Here is an 18,629-nt window from a genome sequence, read left to right on the forward strand (position 1 = left end):
CGGGACTATGGGGTCCCCTGGGGCGACGCCGCGGCCGTCCCGGCCTTGAGCCAAAGTGCCCGCTTAGTAGCCTGGTTGGGGGGGGGCGTCTCCTTTCTCCCAGGTGTGCCCCTCCCGCCACATTCGAGCTTTCCAGCCGGCTGCGAAAAAATGCCGCATGCACGCACTTATTTATTTATTTTGCAACAGCTGCAAGACACAATGAAGCTTTTCAAGAACCGGGGCAACGCGCGCTCCAGCCGCGCTGTTGTTGTTTTCAATGAACCTCTCGGGCCTCGCGCTCCCCTCCCAGCCCGACCCAGCCCCTCCCCCGCTCCCCAGCCCGCTCCTCGGCCGGGCCGGGCCCGGCGCCGGGGGCATTGTTTTTGGAGTCTTGCGGGAGGGGCGCGCGCGTGCAGGCTGGCCGGCGCAGTGCGGTGGGGGTGAGAGCAGGGGCGCGCGCGCGCGGGAGCCGGTGCGCGCGGGCGGGGCGCGGGGGCGGCGCCTCGCCGCCTAGCCGCCCGCGCCGGGGCTCCGCTCCGCACGTCCCTGTGTTCCTGGGCTCCGGCTCTTGGCGCGCGCCGGCCGGGGCCCGGCCCTCCGCGCGCCGGGGCTGCGGCTGTGGCCGCACTAGTGCGCGCGCGCGTGTGAGTGTGTGTGCGCGGCCCCGAGCGCACGCGCGCGCCAGGCCCCAGTGTGTGGCAGCGGCGGCGGCAGCGGCGCGGCGGGGCTGAGGCTCTTGTTTACCAGCATTAACTCCGCTGAGCGGAAAAAAAAAAAAAAGAAAAAAAAGGGGGGGGGGAACAACCCGAGGAGGAGCGAGCGCACCAGGCGAACTCGAGAGGCGGGCGAGGGAGAGGGACGCCACCGGCGAGCCTGGCCCCGGCGCGCCCGTGCCTGGAGCTTGCCGACCCCCGGGTCCTCCACGCCCCTCCCGCGCGAGGGGAGCTCCACGGCGCGCCGCGGCTTTGACCTTCAGCGAGCCGGAGCCCCCGCGCCGAGCCGGCGGCGGGCGGGGGCCGGCGCGGGGCGGGCGGCGGGAGCGCAGAGCGCGGCCGGCCCGTCGCTTTGTGTGTGTCCTGGATTTGGGAAGGAGCTCGCGGCGGCGGCGGCGGCGGCGGCGGCGGCGAGCGGAGCCCGGCGGAGGAGGAGCAGCAGGAGGAGGAGGAGGGGAGCGGCTCATTCATTTTTCCTCCGCATTTCTGCCCCCGGCCGGCCTCCCCCGCGACCCGGGCTCTGGGGCCGTGTTGCGAACTGCGTCGCGCCCTCCCGCCGCGGAGGCTCGGGCGTCGGGCCGCCTCCCTCTCTGTCTGGGGTCGGGTTTGTTTTCCTTCGCCAAGACGGATCCGGGCTTGGCCCCCTTCTCTTCGCAGTTTTTCCTCCCTCCTGCCTCTCTGGGTTTGAAAATGGAGGCCGACGACGCAGACAGCCCGCCCCGGCGCGCCCCGGGTTCCCGACTCCGCCGAGCGCTGGGCCGCGGCTGCCGGCGCTGAGGGCCACCCGCCGCCACCGCCCGCCCCGTCCGCGCCTCCCCGCGGACCCCCGGCCGGCGCCGCCTCGGGAAGTGTTGTCGCCTTCGCCCTTGTTTTTGGAGGTGGGGGGGGGACGAAGACTCGGAGACTTTTTCTTTTCCTCCTCCACCACCCCCCCCTTTTTTTTTTTTGAGAAAGGGGAATTTGGTCCCAAATAAAAGGAATGAAGTCTAGCTCCGGAGGAGGGTCCCCGACCTCGCTGTGGGGACTCCTGTTTTTCTCCGCCGCGCTCTCGCTCTGGCCCACGAGTGGAGAAAGTGAGTATGTGCCCGCCGCCCGCGGCCACTGCGGGAACTTTTCCTCCGAGGGGCTGCGCCCTGTTTGCGAAACCCGAGTTGCCACCGTCGCAGCTGTCGGGCTCCCGGGCTCTGGGGCCGCGGGGCGGGGCGCCGAGGGGCTCGGCCGCAAAGCCAGGGGGGACCCCTGGGCCCAGGTCGTTGGGTTCGGAGGCCCGCGCGGCCCCGGGCTCGGCGCATCCCCGCGCGGGAAGGGCCTCGGTGGCTCTCCCTTCCGCGGTCCCGAGAGCCCTGCTCCGCGGCCCGGCTGTCTGGGCTGCGCTCCATACCCGGCGGCCCGCGGCGGGGCCAGGCCCCGGGGCTCCAGTGGGGAAGTTCGCGCCCAGCCGTCCGCACCGCGCGCCCGCGCGGGGCCTCCCGACACGCGGCGCGCAGGCGGCGGTGACAGCTCGCGCGGCGCCCTCGCGGCTGGGGGCAGGTTCGGTGCTCGGGGGTGGGAGCGGGCAGCCCGCCGGCCCCGGGGCTGCAAGGTGCCCAGGAGGAGGTGCCCGGCGGGGAGGCCTCGCGGCCCCAGGACAGGTTTCCAGACATTCCAGCGAGATCTCCTGTCGCTCGCCGCGCTTGGCCCCTTGGGCTCTTTGGGTTCCCTGTCGCCTTCGCCGGATCCGCGGCGGGTCGCCAGCCCCGTCCGGCCTCCCGGGACTGCTCAGTGCGGCTGGGGGTGCGGGGAGCGTTCCCACTTACATCTCGCACCCCACGGTGCAGCCCCTGGAAAAAGGCGAAGTCGGGGGCTCGGCGTCAGTCGGGCTGTTCCGGACAGCGCGTACGGACCCCGAGTTCAGAGGGTTTGGGGGGCCCTTCTCCCCGTTTTCTAGCGGCTCGTGGACTCCTTCTTCGTCCCGGCGGGGCTAGGGGTGGTAGGGCGGCCTTCGAGTGTGCGGGAGTGGGTGTGTGGTCGGAGCCGACGTGCATTTCCACACACGTGCTCGCAGCCACACGGCCGCCCAGGGACACCGGGCCGCCGTGCCCCGGGGAGAGGTGGCCCGCGTCGCGGTTTCGGGCGCGCGGGGCCCGGCGGCGGTGGGCGTGCGGGGAGGGGGCTCCGCGTGGCGAGCGCGCGGCCCCGGCTTGGGCTTCGTGTCCCGAGTTGTGTTGCGCGCCCCCCACCCCCCGCCCGCACTTCCTCTGCACAGTTAATAAGCAATATCGCTCCTCGCGCTGCCGCTTGCAATCTGATAGCTTTTGTTTTGGTGGTGTCGGCTAAGGGTAGGGACGGGCAGGGAGGGAGGGAGAGAGAACTTAGGGCCCCGCGGTATGTGGAGCGGGGAGAGGAGGGGTTTCCATTCTTCTCCAAACAGTAAAGGGAGGCTCTGCTGGTCCATTCGGGACGGCAGGGTATCTTGAGCACGATTATAAAGTTTAAATGTAGGCACAGAACTGGGGCTGGGAACGGCGAGGGCGTGTTGGTGAGTAATGTTTGCCGAGTGTATGCAGGTGGTGCCAATTAACTTTGAAAAATCACGACTGCGCCTTGCACAGTGAGGGGGAGAGTCAGGAGGCAGCGGGGGCTGCCTGGCCCGTCTTAGGTGCAATTCGGAAAGACTGTTCGTATAAACAAACCCTTCTTAAACGTTTTGTAAGAAATGCGTTCACGACGGAGTATGAGCAGATTTTTACAGGATTAGCGTGTTTACTGCGTGGAGTAAGACTCGCTTTGAGTCCGGACCCTCCACAAATCTGAGCTCTCCTGCTCTTTGTTTCCTGAAGTTTCCGCACGCTGGATTGGGCGAAAGGCTCTCGGCACCCTTCTAAGGCTCACAGATGGTGTTTGGGGGCACAGAGGGGGGCTTCTAGCCTTCAGGAGCTAAATATAGTTCAGGAGACACAAGAGAGTTAATCCATTTTATTACGGCATGTTGTTGAACTGTGTCCTGTCTCTAGTTTTATTGTTTAATGTTAGTAAGTTCTGAAATTCACAACACCAGGGTTGGCCTTGCTTCTCCGACGCAGGGCTCCGGGATTTTAAAATAGGATGTCTTGTTGTTTGGAATTCTTGATGAAAAATACTCTTTGTGAAAGGTGTTTTGTTCTGTTTGTTTTTCTTGAGAAAACAGGCAGGAGAGGAAGGGGCGTTTTAACTACTTTTATAGTACAAGATGCCAAACTTTGCTCAAGGATCCGTTGCAAATAGTTGGTTTCTGAAAACTTGATGGATGGCCAGAAGACGCCCCATTCCTGATTATGGTTTGTTGAAGTTCTAACTCACTACCTGCCCCTCCCTATAGCTAGGAAGTTTTCAGGAGTAAATGGTATGCTCAGCATGTGTTCAGCTCTTAGTCCAAAAGGTGCTGGAACTCTTACTTCTGATAGAACTAAAACCACCGGCTCCTATCAGAGACAAGCATTGTTTTGACTGTCTAGTATAATATAATAAAGATTGGGGTGCTGTTGATTAATAATGTGTTGGCTTATTTAGGGATTAGTGTTTTCTCTCAGAGTGTAATAGCAGTAGGGGTGATTAAAAAAAACACAAAAGCCTTTAATTTGGAAAACCTAGCAGTTTTGAAGCAGACGAAGTCATAAAGACTTTGTATCAGTGTACTGTGAACACTGCATCTAAAAAAGGGAGGTCTGGAAGTTAGGAGTGATAGCCAAATAATATGATGCTTTAAAAAAAAATCAGTGTGCCCTTTAAAGGTATTGTGGCCGTCTCATTAAAAAGATTCAGTCATCTTTCTGCCCCAGGCACAGTAATACCCTATTGTCAGGGAAATGTAGGTATGTGAAAGATGGGTGTTTAAAGAACTTTGCTGTTTTATTACCAGGAGAAGAATCCCAGAATAAGAAGTTTGGGAAGAACCTAAATAGCAAATTATAGTTTAGCCTCTCTAGAGGGAAATAGCAAGTAAAGGGTACTTTTGTGGAGAGGTGGGGTGTGGGTTTGAAGTTTAAAAGGTTATATGTTTAATTTGTCAGAAGGATTAGAAAAGTCCAACATTAAGAAATATGCTAAGGTTGACTGGAAGAACCTTAAAAACATCATGCTTAGTGAAAGAAGTCAGTCACAAAAGACCACATATTGTATGATTCCATTTATATGAAGTCCAGAATAAGCAAATCCATAGAGACAGAAAGTAGATTAGTGGTTGCGTAGGGCTGGGGAAGGAGGGGGTACGGGTTTCTTTTAGGGGTGATGAACATACTCTAAAATTAGATTGTGGTAATGGTTGCACAACTTTCTGAAAATGCTAAAAACCATTGAATTGTGTACTTTAAATTAGTGACTTTTATGGTATGTGAATTATATCCCAATAAAGCTGTTTTTCTTTCAAGAAACATGTTAAGGTTGAAAAGAATGTATTGTGTTACTTTGAACATAGAATCTGTTGATAGATTAAAATTATTAAGTAACTTTGTCCAGCAGGTTGGTGTCTCCTTTTTTAAAATTTGTGGAGTTTTTCAGACTCATGAACTACAAATTGATCATTGAAGCTAAAACAGCGGAGATTGAATGCCATAGGGGAAAAGGACAGACAGGAAAAAAGAAGCTTGGTTAGGAATAGCTCACATGAAGGATTAAGGGGTTGGGTGAAAAGAAATGCAAGTGCTGGGAGTGAAAGTCAGATTTGTGACACTGAAATCCTTGACTGAATCTGAAACGACGTTGGTCTTTCCAAGACTAGAGTTTAGTAGCTGAGTCTGATGGCGTTTTGTATTCCAGTTTTCTTACATATTTTTTTTCCAACAAAGAAATAATGTAATGTTTTAAGAGGATAAAGAATTCCCACTGTCTCTTTTGATATCCCATATTAACCACCCTGGTAGTATAAACTTAAGAACTGCTTATTGTAATACAGTAGACTTTTTCTTTTCTTTTTTTTCTCTTTTCTTTGTTACTTGTTTTATTTCTTAAATAGTTGCAGACTCTGAGCAGGAAAGAGAATTTCTGTAGGATGCAGAAGTTTTTTTAGATACACAGTGATTATATTTTTTTAATTAAGATTTCTTATCAAGAAAAAGATTTAAAAACATAGCAGAAGGGTTTTTGTCTTCAAACTGGTCTGCCTTTATCCAGACTTAGCTTGGCCTGTTAATAGGAAAATACCTAAAGAATAACTGTTTACATTTGTTTTTGGTTTTTGCGTAAGGCTCAGTTTACTAATAAAAATGATTCCTGTTGTTCTTATTGTTGCAAGATCAGAGCAGTAATGAATATCAACTGTATCATTTTCACTTGCTGCCTTCCAGTTTTGCCAAGGAGAGCCCTCATGGGACAGTAGCTTCCTTTTAAATCTGGTTTCATTTGTTTTGTAAGAATGTGCTGTAAGAAGCAGCTGAATCCAGCCAGCACTTATTGAGTACCTGCTGTATGGAAGCTGGACACTGCCTTACGTGATGCCTGCACAGAGAGAATTTCACTTTTGTCCTTAGGACATTTTACATAATCCTGCGTGAAACAAAGTTTCTTGAAAATTCACATCTTTTTCTGACTCAGCCCAGCATGCAGTTCTGAAACAACATTTTAAAGGCCCTTTAGAAACATTTCTATAGACTTAAGATAGGAAGTCTGTCAATGTTATTGATCTTTCTGGAGGCATGCATGGCATGGCTTGCCTTCTGAATACCCGCCCTTGTATTGCAGTGCTGCTGGCAGGCTGAGGTGTACCTGCCAGCCACCCATCTCGATCAGCTGTGCTGTCTCCTTTCTAACATTGGTTTGACAGTTGTGATTAAAAATGTGCAGTGCCGTGTTTGCCATTTGCCAGAACTTCAGTAGGAGTCACAGGTGTGCATGAGAATGTTCTGTGGCTCGTTTTGAGTTGTAAGGAAGGTGGGACTGACTCTAAAGCTTTTCTGGATTTATGCATTGCTTAGTTAGCTTTCTGGGAAACTTTAGAGAACTCATAATTGTAAGTCCTTGTTTAATTTCAAATACTTTGCTGCTTTTGAAAGCATGAGATTAAAGAGGTAATCAAACCTTGAAATGTCTTTAAATTGTAAAATGTCCAAGCCATGTTTCTCTCTCGGTTGTGATTTTTTTCCTCCAATTTGTTTTCAAAACTCATTTAAAACACCAACCCTAGTTCACGGAGGAGGGATTTGTGCCCGTGGGCCAACCTGTTTGAACTGCTGTTCTTAGCCAACTTATGACAGGTGCCATCTGAGTCCAAGGATGCACGCCCTCATTGTACTAAATATATGATGGTTGCACACATGCTTGGGATACAGTTTCTTGATCTCTCTGTCTGCGATGTTCTGAAGGAAAATTCTAAACGCTTTAAAGGCAACAAGTTGAATTATGAATGAAGCACTCTGACCTCTCCTTGAAAATGGCGTTTGGCATCTGATTATGCAGAGGAGCTTTTCCAGTTATTTGTAAACAAATGATTTGGCTTAAACTGAGAGGTGGCAGGGGTAAGGGTCGGGGGTCGAAAGTCCTAATGTTTTTGCACATTGAGACCTGTTGACATTTGGGGAGGATTTTCAGTATTTGGAAACATTAAAACTTCGAAATGTGTCACCCTTACCCCAACCCCCAAGGATCTGGAAAGAACTGATTGTTCTTAGGAAAGGGCATATGGTTGGTATAAAATGGTTGGTAAACAGAAGATCTTTAAAAACAAATTAAGTTGTTATTTCAGTAGATGCATACTCCCTGGGCATGATGAAGTTTGTTTGTTTCTTTTGTTAAATTGTTTAGGTTATATTTGACTCAAAATATTAACAGTGTCTTTGATTTTGAAACTTTTGAACTATGAAGACTATTTTTTTTTTTTTACTTTTAAAGCATCATTTCTACTCATGTTGTAAAGTCCCTAATATCAGTTTTGAAGATCCCCTACTTTTCCCACTTATGCCAGCTTCACTTAGGGCTTATGAAGTTGATTAATTTCAAAATCTGAAGGAAATACTGATATTTCTTTACTGGAATTGATAATTTTTTTTTTCTCTTTCCTCTTTTCCTAAATAAATATATGTTGAGTACTTAGTGGACTCAGTTCTTCAAGTTTGCCTATCTTCCCTGGTGGCTCAGACTGTAAAAGCATCTGCCTACAATGCAGGAGACCCGGGTTTGATTCCTGGGTTGGGAAGATCCCCTGGAGAAAAAAATGGCAACCCACTCCAGTACTGTTGCCTGGAAAATCCCATGGACAGAGGAACCTGGTGGGCTACAGTCCATAGGATCACAAAGAGTTGGACATGACTCAGCAACTTCACCTCTTTAAGTTTAAAAATTTGTTCTGATGTGATAAACTATCCTACATACATTTTAAAAGATACGCGTCACACCATAGAAATTGGGCTCCCCCGATGGCTTAGCAGGTAGAGAATCCGCCTGCAATGCGGGAGACGCAGGAGATATGGGTTCAATTCCCGGGTCAGGAAAATCCCCTGGAGAAGGAATGGCAACCCACTCCTGTATTCTTGCCTGAAAAATTCCATGGACAGAGGAACCTGGCAGGCTACAGTCCAAAGGGTCGCAGAGTCGGACACGGCTGAGTGACTAAGCACACATAGAGATTACTTTCTATGTTCCTTTAAAACACTAAAGAAACAAACTAGTAAGCAAGGCTTTCATTTTTCTTTCTTTTTTCTTCATGGACTAGAATTCAGATTTTATTGGAACACAGCAGAGACTAGTTTCTTTTATGATGAGGGATGAATGCCTGCGATTGCAGTAACTGTTGTGTATTGTTGCTGCTGTTTATGATGGGGAAAGGCAGACAGGCTGGAGGGACTGCCTTTATTCCCATGGTTGTCCTCTCCTTGGTCAGTGCAGGCGATGGCTCCTTGGTCAGTTGCTGGGGGTGTGTCCATGGAGCTGAGTGACCCACCTCTGGTGGCTGATGGTCTTAAAGCCCACTCTTTCTTATTTGAAATAGATTGGTAACTAACCACAGAGGGAAGATGTGCATGCATATGATGGATATCCCCAAATGCAGCTGAGATAGCTATGCCTGCTTTAAATTGTTCACATTATAATAGTCCGGAAGTCTTAATTTTTTTTAATTTTATTTTAAGCATTTATATTTTTAAAGACTTTAGAAAGTATTCTATTCTTAATTTATTCCTAGTCCAGAAAGTTCTTGGGGTTTGAAACTTTATTTTTTACACCACTCCTCAGCCTCTTAGTCCCCTTATCAAGGCAAGCATCTACTTTAGTAATAGTTATATAATAGAAAAGGCCACTTGTTCAAAATTGTGTGTATTTCCGTCCATTCATCCAAATTCTGACGGTTTCAAATACATTATTATTGTTGTTTTGTATACTTTTGTATGGCTGCTTTTTTTTTTTTTTTTTAAAGCTGGCACTAACTTTCTTTAAACTGGCTGTGGAATTATTTGTCAGTTTGGTAATTTAGGTATATGCATACTGCTTTCTAAATTACTCGACCATGGGAGAGCAAATATATGTCGACGGTCTTAAAGCATAAATGTTTTATAGAGCAGAACTTTAAAAACTTTCTTGAGATATTTTGGGTGCCAACTTTGAGCTTATCCTGTCACATAAAATATAGTCAGTGGTTTGTCTTTATAAAATCAATTATTAGAAATGCATGTTGACTAAGTAAATGAGACAGTGCCAATTTGAGTTAAGAAAATTTAGTTAATAACAGTTTAAGGGAGAGAAGTCTGATGATGATTAGGGAGACATGAGTTTATAACAGTTTTTCCCAAATCGGAAGCGTCCAGCTGACCTATAATAACCTCCTGGAGAAGAGAGGAAGCATAGAAAGAAAGCCCAGGTGAGAGGTCCATGATCTCCTTGCCTGTGAAAGTGAAAGCGAAGTCGCTGAGTTGTGTCCGACTCTTCGCGACCCCATGGACTGCAGCCTACCAGGCTCCTCCGTCCATGGGATTTTCCAGGCGAGAGTACTGGAGTGGGGTGCCATTGCCTTCTCCACTCCTTGCCTGTACCAGCTAGCAATAGGGGAGAGGTCCATGGTCTTGCCTGTACCAGCCAGCAATAGTTTTCTTAGGTCATCAGCTGTTACTTATATTTAGGTTGTAAAGTCCTCAGCAGTTGTGCAGTTACTACCAGCGTTGTCCTGTGTTTATTCTCCCCTGCTAAGTTTTGGGGGTCTCTCAGTAGTGGGGTAAAATACCTACCCATAGCTCAGACTCTGAATTTGAAAGAGAAACACAGATTATCATGAAGACAAACGATCAGAGACCAGAGGCAGAGGAAGATCTGCTGTTGGGCTTCCTTAGTTCTGTTGTCTGATTTCTGTGGATACTGAGTTCATGGAATGTGTGAGATCACAACATGTTATAGTTTCATCCCAGGAAATTCTTTTGTTACCACTGTTGTACTTGGTTGAGCTGTGTATCTGGGATTTTCTGTCTAGCATTACCTCAGTAAGATTTTCAACAACAAGTGGTGTTGGGTCAGGATGGAATTCCTAGTGACATTTCTGTTCATCAGCCCCTCTCTGGGGAGACTCCTTTATTAAATGTTTCCTTTCTCCCTCCCTGAGTCACTTGAAATTGTTCACATTCGCCCATTTCTGGCTCCACCCTGGTCCCGTCCAGACCTGCATGGACTCTTGGAGGAGATGCTTGGTTGGCCTCTGGGCGGGGCATTCTGACTCCAACGCCCTCCTTCTGCTTTGATGGGCTTGCCAGCCCCAGATTATCAGCATGTGCCTTTTGTGGTGCTGCCCCTAGGTCCAGGAATCAAGTCCGAGGGCCCTGTCCTGGGCTGTAATCCGCCCTTACCGAGACTTTGCTATAGGGATCCCGTGTGAATTCTTAGGACTCTCTATCAGCACGCTCTAGCTCTACGGTAAGTAAGCCCGTTCCTAGCTCCATGTTTTGCTCCTTCTGTATTCAAGGCCTGGAGTGATTTTCCTTTTTACTGATGTTGCCAGAAAAGGTCAGAAAAATTGGAGTTGGAATCTCTTTTTCATTAAAAAAAAAAACCCTCTAGGTTTCAGATCTGTGAAATAGGGACAAGACTGTAACTATGTAAAGTTGGGAGTTAATTCCTGTTCCCCAAATACCTTCCTAGAGTTTTAGTTCATCTGAGATGCCATCTTTTAATTTCTTTTTTTTTTTATTTTTACTTTATTTTTAAACTTTACAATATTGTATTGGTTTTGCCAGATATCGAAATGAATCCGCTACAGGTATACATGTGTTCCCCATCCTGAACCCTCCTCCTTCCTCCCTCCCCATACCATCCCTCTGGGTCATCCCAGTGCACCAGCCCCAAGCATCCTTTTAATTTCTAACACAGATTCCTTCTCCTTTATAAAGCTTTTCTTGATTACTCTCGTTTCTATAGACCTGACTTCCTACTTGTTCCTTTTGAGATCGTACCCCCTGCTGTGCCGGTTAGCAGTGATTGGTTTTTGTCTGGGACCCGAGCTGTTGTCATTTTAGGAGGCTGTAGAGAGAACTGCACGCAGAGAGGCAGAGGGCTTGGGTTTGAATCTCAGCTCCTCAGTAGCCGAGGCCTCAAGCCAATTGTTTAATCTTCCTGTGCCTCATCTGTAAAGTTATAATTCTGATAGAACCTACTCCAGACGTTTATTCTTAAAAGCGAAAAGCGAGCTGATGCATATGTCAGATACTTAGGCTGGCGTATCCTAAGTCCTCCAGCTTTTGTTTGCTACAGCTCTAATGGATGCGGCATCCTTGAACAGAGTTGTTGTTTGGATACTGCCAGAAATGCAGGATGCACTTGACGTCGGGCTTCCGTTGTCGTTTAAATGTTATGCAGAGCCTGGCACATAGTAGGTGCTCAGTTAATGTTCTGTCGTGAGGATTTATTTTGCTAAGGTGGTTACCAGGATTGCAGTTTGCTTGTTTAACACAGTTTTGTGATTTTTTTTTAAACCTTTTTTCATTAAACAGTGGCCGGTGCCTGAAGTGCATCGTCCATTTCAGAGGTCTATTATGCTTTCTCTGTCTAATCGTTGGCCGTGTCTGCTGGTGCCCAAGAAGTGTCCAGTGTGCGCTTTGTCCGCCTCACCAATGCGTAGGCGCCATCTAGTGGCCAGAAAGGAAATTCGGCCTCTTCGGTGCCTAAGGATGAAGACGGCCCCGTGGTCCCTCTGTCTGGCTTAGGTTCCTGGGAACCCAGTTCCAGGAAAATGTGAGGACTGCAGGCTTCTGTAGGACCTGTTGGGATATGGTTTTCAATTAAGGTTGCTCTGCTGCATCAGTGAACTGGCTTGAGAGAGTTTGGGTCTCCCTAAGTGGTGTGAGCAACTTTTGACAAAGTTGTATCTATCTACCTAGCGCACCTTTTACAGTTTGGGATTTAAGATGTTTTACAGGACTTAAATAAGTGACAACTTCTAAAATATTCCTTTCAAGGTTAGAGGTTTAAAACATCTACTGATTCCTTTTGAAAAATAAGCGAGATTTACTTCCCATTGCTCTACTTAAAATGTGTGGTAAGACTTTAATTATCATCTTATATGTGTCCCCTTGGGCGGTTTTCTGTAGTTCTGGTGCTCACACGCCAGAAATCCTAACAGAGAGTAGTAACAAACACTTTGATTGCTGCTGTTGGGCCTCACGTTGCTTGTATTTTGTTAGACATTTTTCTGTACCTGGTTTGCTACTTGTTGGGTAGTTTCAGAATCTGCTTTCTCACTCCCTTAGTTGAGGCTACACTAAGTTAGTGCATAGGTGGTTCATTTAGAAAGTGTTAGGCTCATCTCTCTGTGATTGCTTTTGGCTAGTTTTCATTTGGAAGTCATTGGCTTGGCTGTCTGATAGAGGATTGCAACTTGCCATCCTCTGAGACATTTTGAACAACAGCTCTGGCTGTTTCTGAAACAGGCTGGACCCACTCAGATCTCTTTGCCTTGGCAGGTGGGAGCCCCTGTGCGAAGGGGCTCTTGGCAACTGTACTACCTCCTCTGATACAACTGTATTACCAGCTCACGCTCCGGCAGACTCCTTTTCAAAGTTAGCTGCGGCTCTCCCTGTCCGGCGGCCTCGACCCTGCCGGCTGGGTGGTCCCACAGATCTCTTTATACTCCTGTTGGTGCGTCGTCCCCAGACTGTTGCACTCTACTGGTCAGGGAGGCGAGCAGCACCTTGGTTATCCTTGAATTCTGAACTCATGCTTCAGTGCCTAGCATGTAGGAAGACCTCAACTAATAGAAAACCTCTTAAAGGGACACACTCAGTCCCCCGTGTCTCCTCCACTGTGAAACAACATGAACAACAAATTTATTTTCATCTTGTCATGACCACTCTTTGCTGACAAAGGTCCATCTAGTCAAAGCTGTTTTTTTTCCCAGTAGTCTTGTATGGATGTGAGGGTTGGACCATAAGGAAAGCTGAGCGCCGAAGAATTGATGCTTTTGAGCTGTGGTGTTGGAGAAGACTCTTGAAAGTCCCTTGGACAGCAAGGAGATCAAACCAGTCAATCCTAAAGGAGATCAACCCTGAATGTTCATTGGAAGGACTGATGGTGAAGCTGAAGCTCCAATAATTTGGCCACCTGATGCGAAGACCTGACTCGTTGGAAAAGACTCTGATGCTGGGAGGGATTGAAGGCAGGAGGAGAAGGGGATGACAGAGGATGAGATGGTTGGATGGCATCATCGACTCGATGGACATAGGTTTGAGCAAACTCTGGGAGAGTGAAGGACAGGGAAGCCTGGTGTGCTGCATCCATGGGTTTGTAGAGAGTTGGACACGACTGAGCGACTGAACAACATGATCACTCTTCTAGCTGAAACGTTTTATCAGGCCAGTTACTACTACAGAGAACTTGGAAGCAATAAAATTATCTTTAAGATTATGGTTTAATCAGGCTTTTTGTACACTGAGGTGAGTGAAAACCCTAGAACCCCTGGAAAGGTCACTTGTGAGTCCAGCCCTGTGTTGAGGCTGCCTCATCTCTCTGGAGGGAGGCCTTGTTCCAGAAGTTCCCTATAAATGTGGTTCAGTCACTCAGTCGTGTCCAGCTCTTTGCGACCCTGTGGACTGTAGACTGCCAGGCTCCTCTGTCCGTGGGTTTCCAAGGCAAGAATCCTGGAGTCGGTTGCCGATTTCTTCCCCCGGGGGTCTTCCTAACCCTGGGATAGAACCCCAGTCTTCTGCTTCTCCTGTGTTGCAGGCGGATTCTTTACTGCTGAGCCACCGGGGAGGCCCTTTGAGGGTTTAACGCGTGTTTCTCAGCACCAGCTGTGTCCGGGATGGGATGCAGGCTGCGTGGAGCTAGCGCCGCTTGGAGGCAGCCTGGGTCCCGCCGTGTGGCGTGCTGGGCTCGGCCTGAAGCCGCGGGGCAGGTGGGGCGTCCGTGGGCTCCCTCTGCCACTCCTGACCCTGACACTTTCCCCTCTGAACGACTGCGAATGTCCAGGCTGTTTCTCGTGGTGTTTCCCATCTTCAGCTCCAGAGACAGCACGCAGAGAGATGGGGTTCTTAGGAAGGTCTGGCTGGACTGAGCGGGGCTGCTGTTTCTTGCACAGTTTCCTTGACGAGGCCAGTTAACTTTTGCCTTGACTCCTGGCGGGGACGATAGCTCACCTTAAAGACTCCTGTCACTTAAGTGCGCCCTCTCCTTCGGGGCTGTGGATGAGGCTTCTAACGGCCTCATTGTGGGGCCACTGAGGTTGGAAGCCTGCACCCTGCATCCCCCAGAAGTTGGTGGAATAATAGATCTCCTGAACGTAATTAACACCTGGGAGATTACCCTTGAAAGCTTCATACCCTAAGGCCTCTAGTCCAGTGGGATATTTCTTACAGATAAATGGAAACATGACCATTTGAACCTGGCACATTAATTTCAGGCATAGCCTGTTTAAGAGTGTTTTGGAAAGCGCCATGCAGATGTTGAACAGGGTCAGGTGAGCTCCATCTGTACAAGCCAGCATGGCGCCTGCCTTTTGTCTGCCCTCCTCACGGCGCTTTCTGCCTTTGAACCCCCCCCCCCCCCCGCCAAGTCCCCCTGCCACAGGCAGCCCCCTCAGACACAGGCAGATGCTGGAGCCTCAGTGTCCCCATCTGCGGTTCGCCATGCCGTGAAGGATAGTCTTGCATCCCAAGTGCCCAGCAGGACTGGCTTGTAGGAAGTGTCCAACAGGTGCGTGTTTTAATCTGTCTCTTCTGCAGGCCCTGGTGGCCCCGCAGCCTCTCCCTGGAGGACTGGCCCCGTTTCCTGCACTTGCTGTGATGTTCTGAGCTCCTGAGACAGGTGGGCAGCCAGGGTGGGGGGCGTCAAGCTGCTGAAGAGCTCGGGTGGCCATGGGTGCTCTGACTTTGATGCTCCTTGAAGGTTTGACTCTCGGGTGCCCTGGGACAGGCTCCGGCGGGCGGGCAGGGCCACTGGAGTCTGAGGCAGACAGGAGAGCCAGGGGAGGGCTCAGACCTATGAGCGTCAGGGTGTTCCAGGGGGGAATGTGGGGGGCTGCTCGGGTCGGTGCTGGTGACCCCGTGAAAGTGCGGTGAGGGGGGCCCTGGAGGCCGGGTCACACCCCGACCCGTCAGAAGGGCGCCCCTGGAGCAACACCCAGGGACATCGGAGGTGCAGGGGAAGGAGAGCACCAGGCTGAAACTGGGGGGCCGCACAGCCTCCAGACATATTCCTCTTCTCTGGAAACAAAAGGGAAAGCTCTTCAGGTGTGTGTGCATTGCCGGGCACTGCTCTCCCACTTTCCAGGGACCCAGCTTGGCTGTGACCCCAGGTCCCCTCTGAGCCGCGTGCTGGGCCGTGGCCTGAGGTTGGAGGCTGGCCGCCCGGAGCAGGGAGGGCTCATTTGTTGGAAACGGGAGGCCGGTTCGGTATCCAGCTCCAGGCTTTGCTACTGGTGCTTTTTAACTTGAATGCGTACTGATGATGTTTTGAACTCGACCGGCACATTGTTGTTCCCCTGAGAAGCGGTCACTGGGCCTTCCACAGGGGTCGGGGTTGGGGGGTAGTTAGTGCTGGAAGATTCCTGCTGCCCTTCCTGCAACTGTTGCCACTGCACAAATAGCCTTAGAAACAAACACGCCAGTTCCAGAGGTCGCCTGGGGGCCTTGGGCGACTTTCCTGCTCTCAGTGTGCTGACTTCCAAATTCTAAATCCCTTTCGCCTGTGGAAGCGAGCAGACCTAAGGGGTGCAGTGTCCGTGTGCCGCGGGCAGAAACCGCGCCTTCTGCTGGGTCCAGAACGCCCTTCTCCCCGGTCGTCTTTGATGCTCCAGGTTTTGTACGGCTCGGGCTCTACCTCAAATGAGACGTCTGCTGATGGGCTGTGCCTGGACACCTTGTTTTCCTTCTGTATCCCAGTTTTCTCATCTGCAAGATGGGAATTGGTTAATGGCACCCATTTCAGAGGACAAGTCAAAGTATTTCCTGGGCAAAAAAACATACATTCCTTGGAATGGCGTGCCTGTCATCTGCACTAGGGGTTAGTCGTATTATTGTTATTAAAGATGGAGGAAACAGACGTTGAAAGTTGTCTACTTCCTTAAAAAGTGATCAGTGCCCTCCTGGTGCATATGGGTTCTGATGTTCGGCTTTTAGCATCATTCGCCTTCTCTGACCTTCACATCAAGACTCCAGCAGCTTCAGTTGACTTAGAGGAGTTTCGTGAGCGCTGGCTCCAGCCTTTCGTCTTTGGGGATAGAAGGCACCTCTGTCTGTTCTGTTCCTCTCTCTTCCTGTCATCCCTGCTGCCTCCAGGGAAGGACGCAGAGCATGCTCCTCCAAGAGAGGCAGTTATTTGAACCCCAAGATAGCCCAGGCGTCGGGGCTTACCGGACAGTGAGTCACTCCTCAGTGGCACGGAGCGTGTACGGCCCTGCTCTCTGCCTTCCTCAGGAGTGGCTCGGGGGGCCAGGTGGCCTTCTGGGGAGGAAGGTCCGCATGAGAAGTGAGGGGGGCGTCATAGCCCCACCTTCATTCAGGACACAGATCCAAAACACGTGACTCTACTTATCCAAAAACACTAGTTCAAATATTCAAAATACTGGGAAAAGTGAGAACGTGTGGTGTGGGGTCCTGGCTGCCAGAGGTCTCAGTGAGGGGGTGGGAGCCAGCCCCAGAAATGGTGAGAGTGAGAGTGTTAGTTGCTCAGTCGTGTCCAGCTCCTTGCCACCCCATGGACTGTAAGCCCACCAGGCTCCTCTGTCCATGGAATTCTCCAGGCCAGAATACTGGAGTGGGTAGCCATTCCATTCTCCAGGGGATCTTCCCAACCCAAGGATCGAACCCGGGTCTCCCGTATTGCAGGGAGATTGTTTGCCATCCGAGCCTTGGGGGAAGGTGGTGCCTGGTTGGTAAGTTCTTTGCCAGAGAGCCGCCTCCAGGAGGGAGAGAAGGAGCTGCCCTTTTGCTCTGCCCCCTTGGATGGTACAGGTTTCTGGTTCCTGGGATGGAGAGGAGGCTTAGTCCTGCTTCGGGAGCTTGTTAGGTAGGTTTGGGTGCTCTCGTTAGGGAGCTGTTACCTATGGTAGTGTTTCCTAGGGAAGTGTGTTTTGAATCCAGACCCCTTATTCAACCAACTTGATGAAACAATTCACAGTAAGAGCGCTTTTCTTAGCAGGAGGAGTTAATTCCTTTGGTTTACAAGTTATTCCTTGAGGTCAATAAGCACGAGACAAGATGAGCCACTTACTAGTCATTAGGGAAATGCAAATCAAAACCACGGTGAGATACCAGTTCATGTCCATGAGGACGGTGATTATCAAAATATTGAAAATAACAGGTGTTGGCAAGGGTGTGAAGATGTTACAGCCGTTCTGCGTTGCTGGTGGGAAAGTAAACGGGGCAGCTGCTGTGGAAAGCAGCGTGGGGTTGTCCCTCGAAAAATTAAACACGGAGTTGCAATCTGATCAGCAGTCCTACATTAGTATATGCCCAAAGGCCTTGATTGCAGGGAATCGGAGATATTTGCATACCCATGTTCCTAGCAGGAAATAATTGTTTGCGGTAGCTGAAAGCTGGAAGTGTCCGTTGGTTAAACAAAAGGTGGCCTGTGTAAGCAATCAAATATTATGCAGCCTTAAAGAAGGTAGGAGATTCTCACACATGCTACAAGAAGGATGAGCCTGGAGGACATTATGTTATGTGAAAGGAGCCAGCCACAAGTCAACAAATGCCATCTGATTTCACTTAGATGAGGAACCTACAGTTGCCACATTTACAGTGATAGAAAGTAGAAGGCGAGTATCAGGAGCTGAGGGAGGGGAGGATGGGGAATTAGCGTCTGATGGGTTTGGAAGTTCGGTCATGCAAGGTGGAAAGAGTTCCGAGGATGCATGGTGGCGATGTCTGTGCAGCAGTGTGAATGTGCTTCATGACGCTGAACTGTGCACTTAAAGGTGTTTCAAGTGGGCTTCCTTGGCGGCTCGGTGGTGACGAATCTGCCTGCAGTGCTGGAGACTGAGTTCGATCCCTGGGTCAGGAAGATTCCCTGGAGAAGGAAATGGTAACCCACTCCAGTGTTCTTGCCTGGGAAATCCCCTGGACAGAGGAGTCCATGGGGGTCGCCAAAGAACTGGACATGACTTAGTGACTAAGCAACAACAAGTTGTGTTTATTTTTACCACGGTTTCAAAAAGTCTGGTTTCTTGAGTATGTGCCGTGCAGAGAGGAGAGCAGGAGCGTAAAAGCCAGCCCCCACCCGTGGTGATGGAGGCAAGCGAGGGCTGTCACAGGTGCCCTGGGAGCTCGGGGGCTGTGTGAGGTCAGGAGAGGTGTCCCCGAAAAGCGTGGCTTTGTGCTGAGCCACCAGGGGTGGGTCTGTTTGCTGTAATGAGAGAACATCTCCAGTGGCGCTTTCCTTTCAAAGGGAAAGCAAGTCAGGAGTCAGACTCCCGTGCCATCTAGCCACAAATGAAATTTATTACTAATCAGCCATGTGACGTGTAATTGCTTTTTCATTTTCTTATTTTTCCAGAAGAGAGATTTGTTTAGATATCTG

The 18,629-nt window shown here is 50.1% G+C and overlaps 1 protein-coding gene across 2 annotated transcripts in view; it reads left to right on the forward strand.

The window, feature by feature from the left end:
* The first annotated feature begins 1,501 nt into the window (after nucleotides 1-1,501).
* Nucleotides 1,502-18,629, forward strand: part of IGF1R (insulin like growth factor 1 receptor) — a 304,552-nt gene continuing 287,424 nt past the window's right edge. The window contains exon 1 of one of the 2 annotated variants that reach the window (XM_061394274.1): nucleotides 1,502-1,768. In XM_061394274.1, coding sequence (XP_061250258.1) covers nucleotides 1,675-1,768 — 94 coding nt within the window. In that variant the 5' untranslated portion in view covers nucleotides 1,502-1,674. Of the gene's footprint in view, nucleotides 1,769-3,056; nucleotides 3,214-18,629 lie in introns of those variants that run through there. The other variant, XM_061394275.1, reaches the window with a different exon arrangement.

The sequence above is a fragment of the Bos javanicus genome, chromosome 21, assembly GCF_032452875.1.
Source record: "Bos javanicus breed banteng chromosome 21, ARS-OSU_banteng_1.0, whole genome shotgun sequence".
NCBI lineage: Eukaryota > Metazoa > Chordata > Mammalia > Artiodactyla > Bovidae > Bos > Bos javanicus.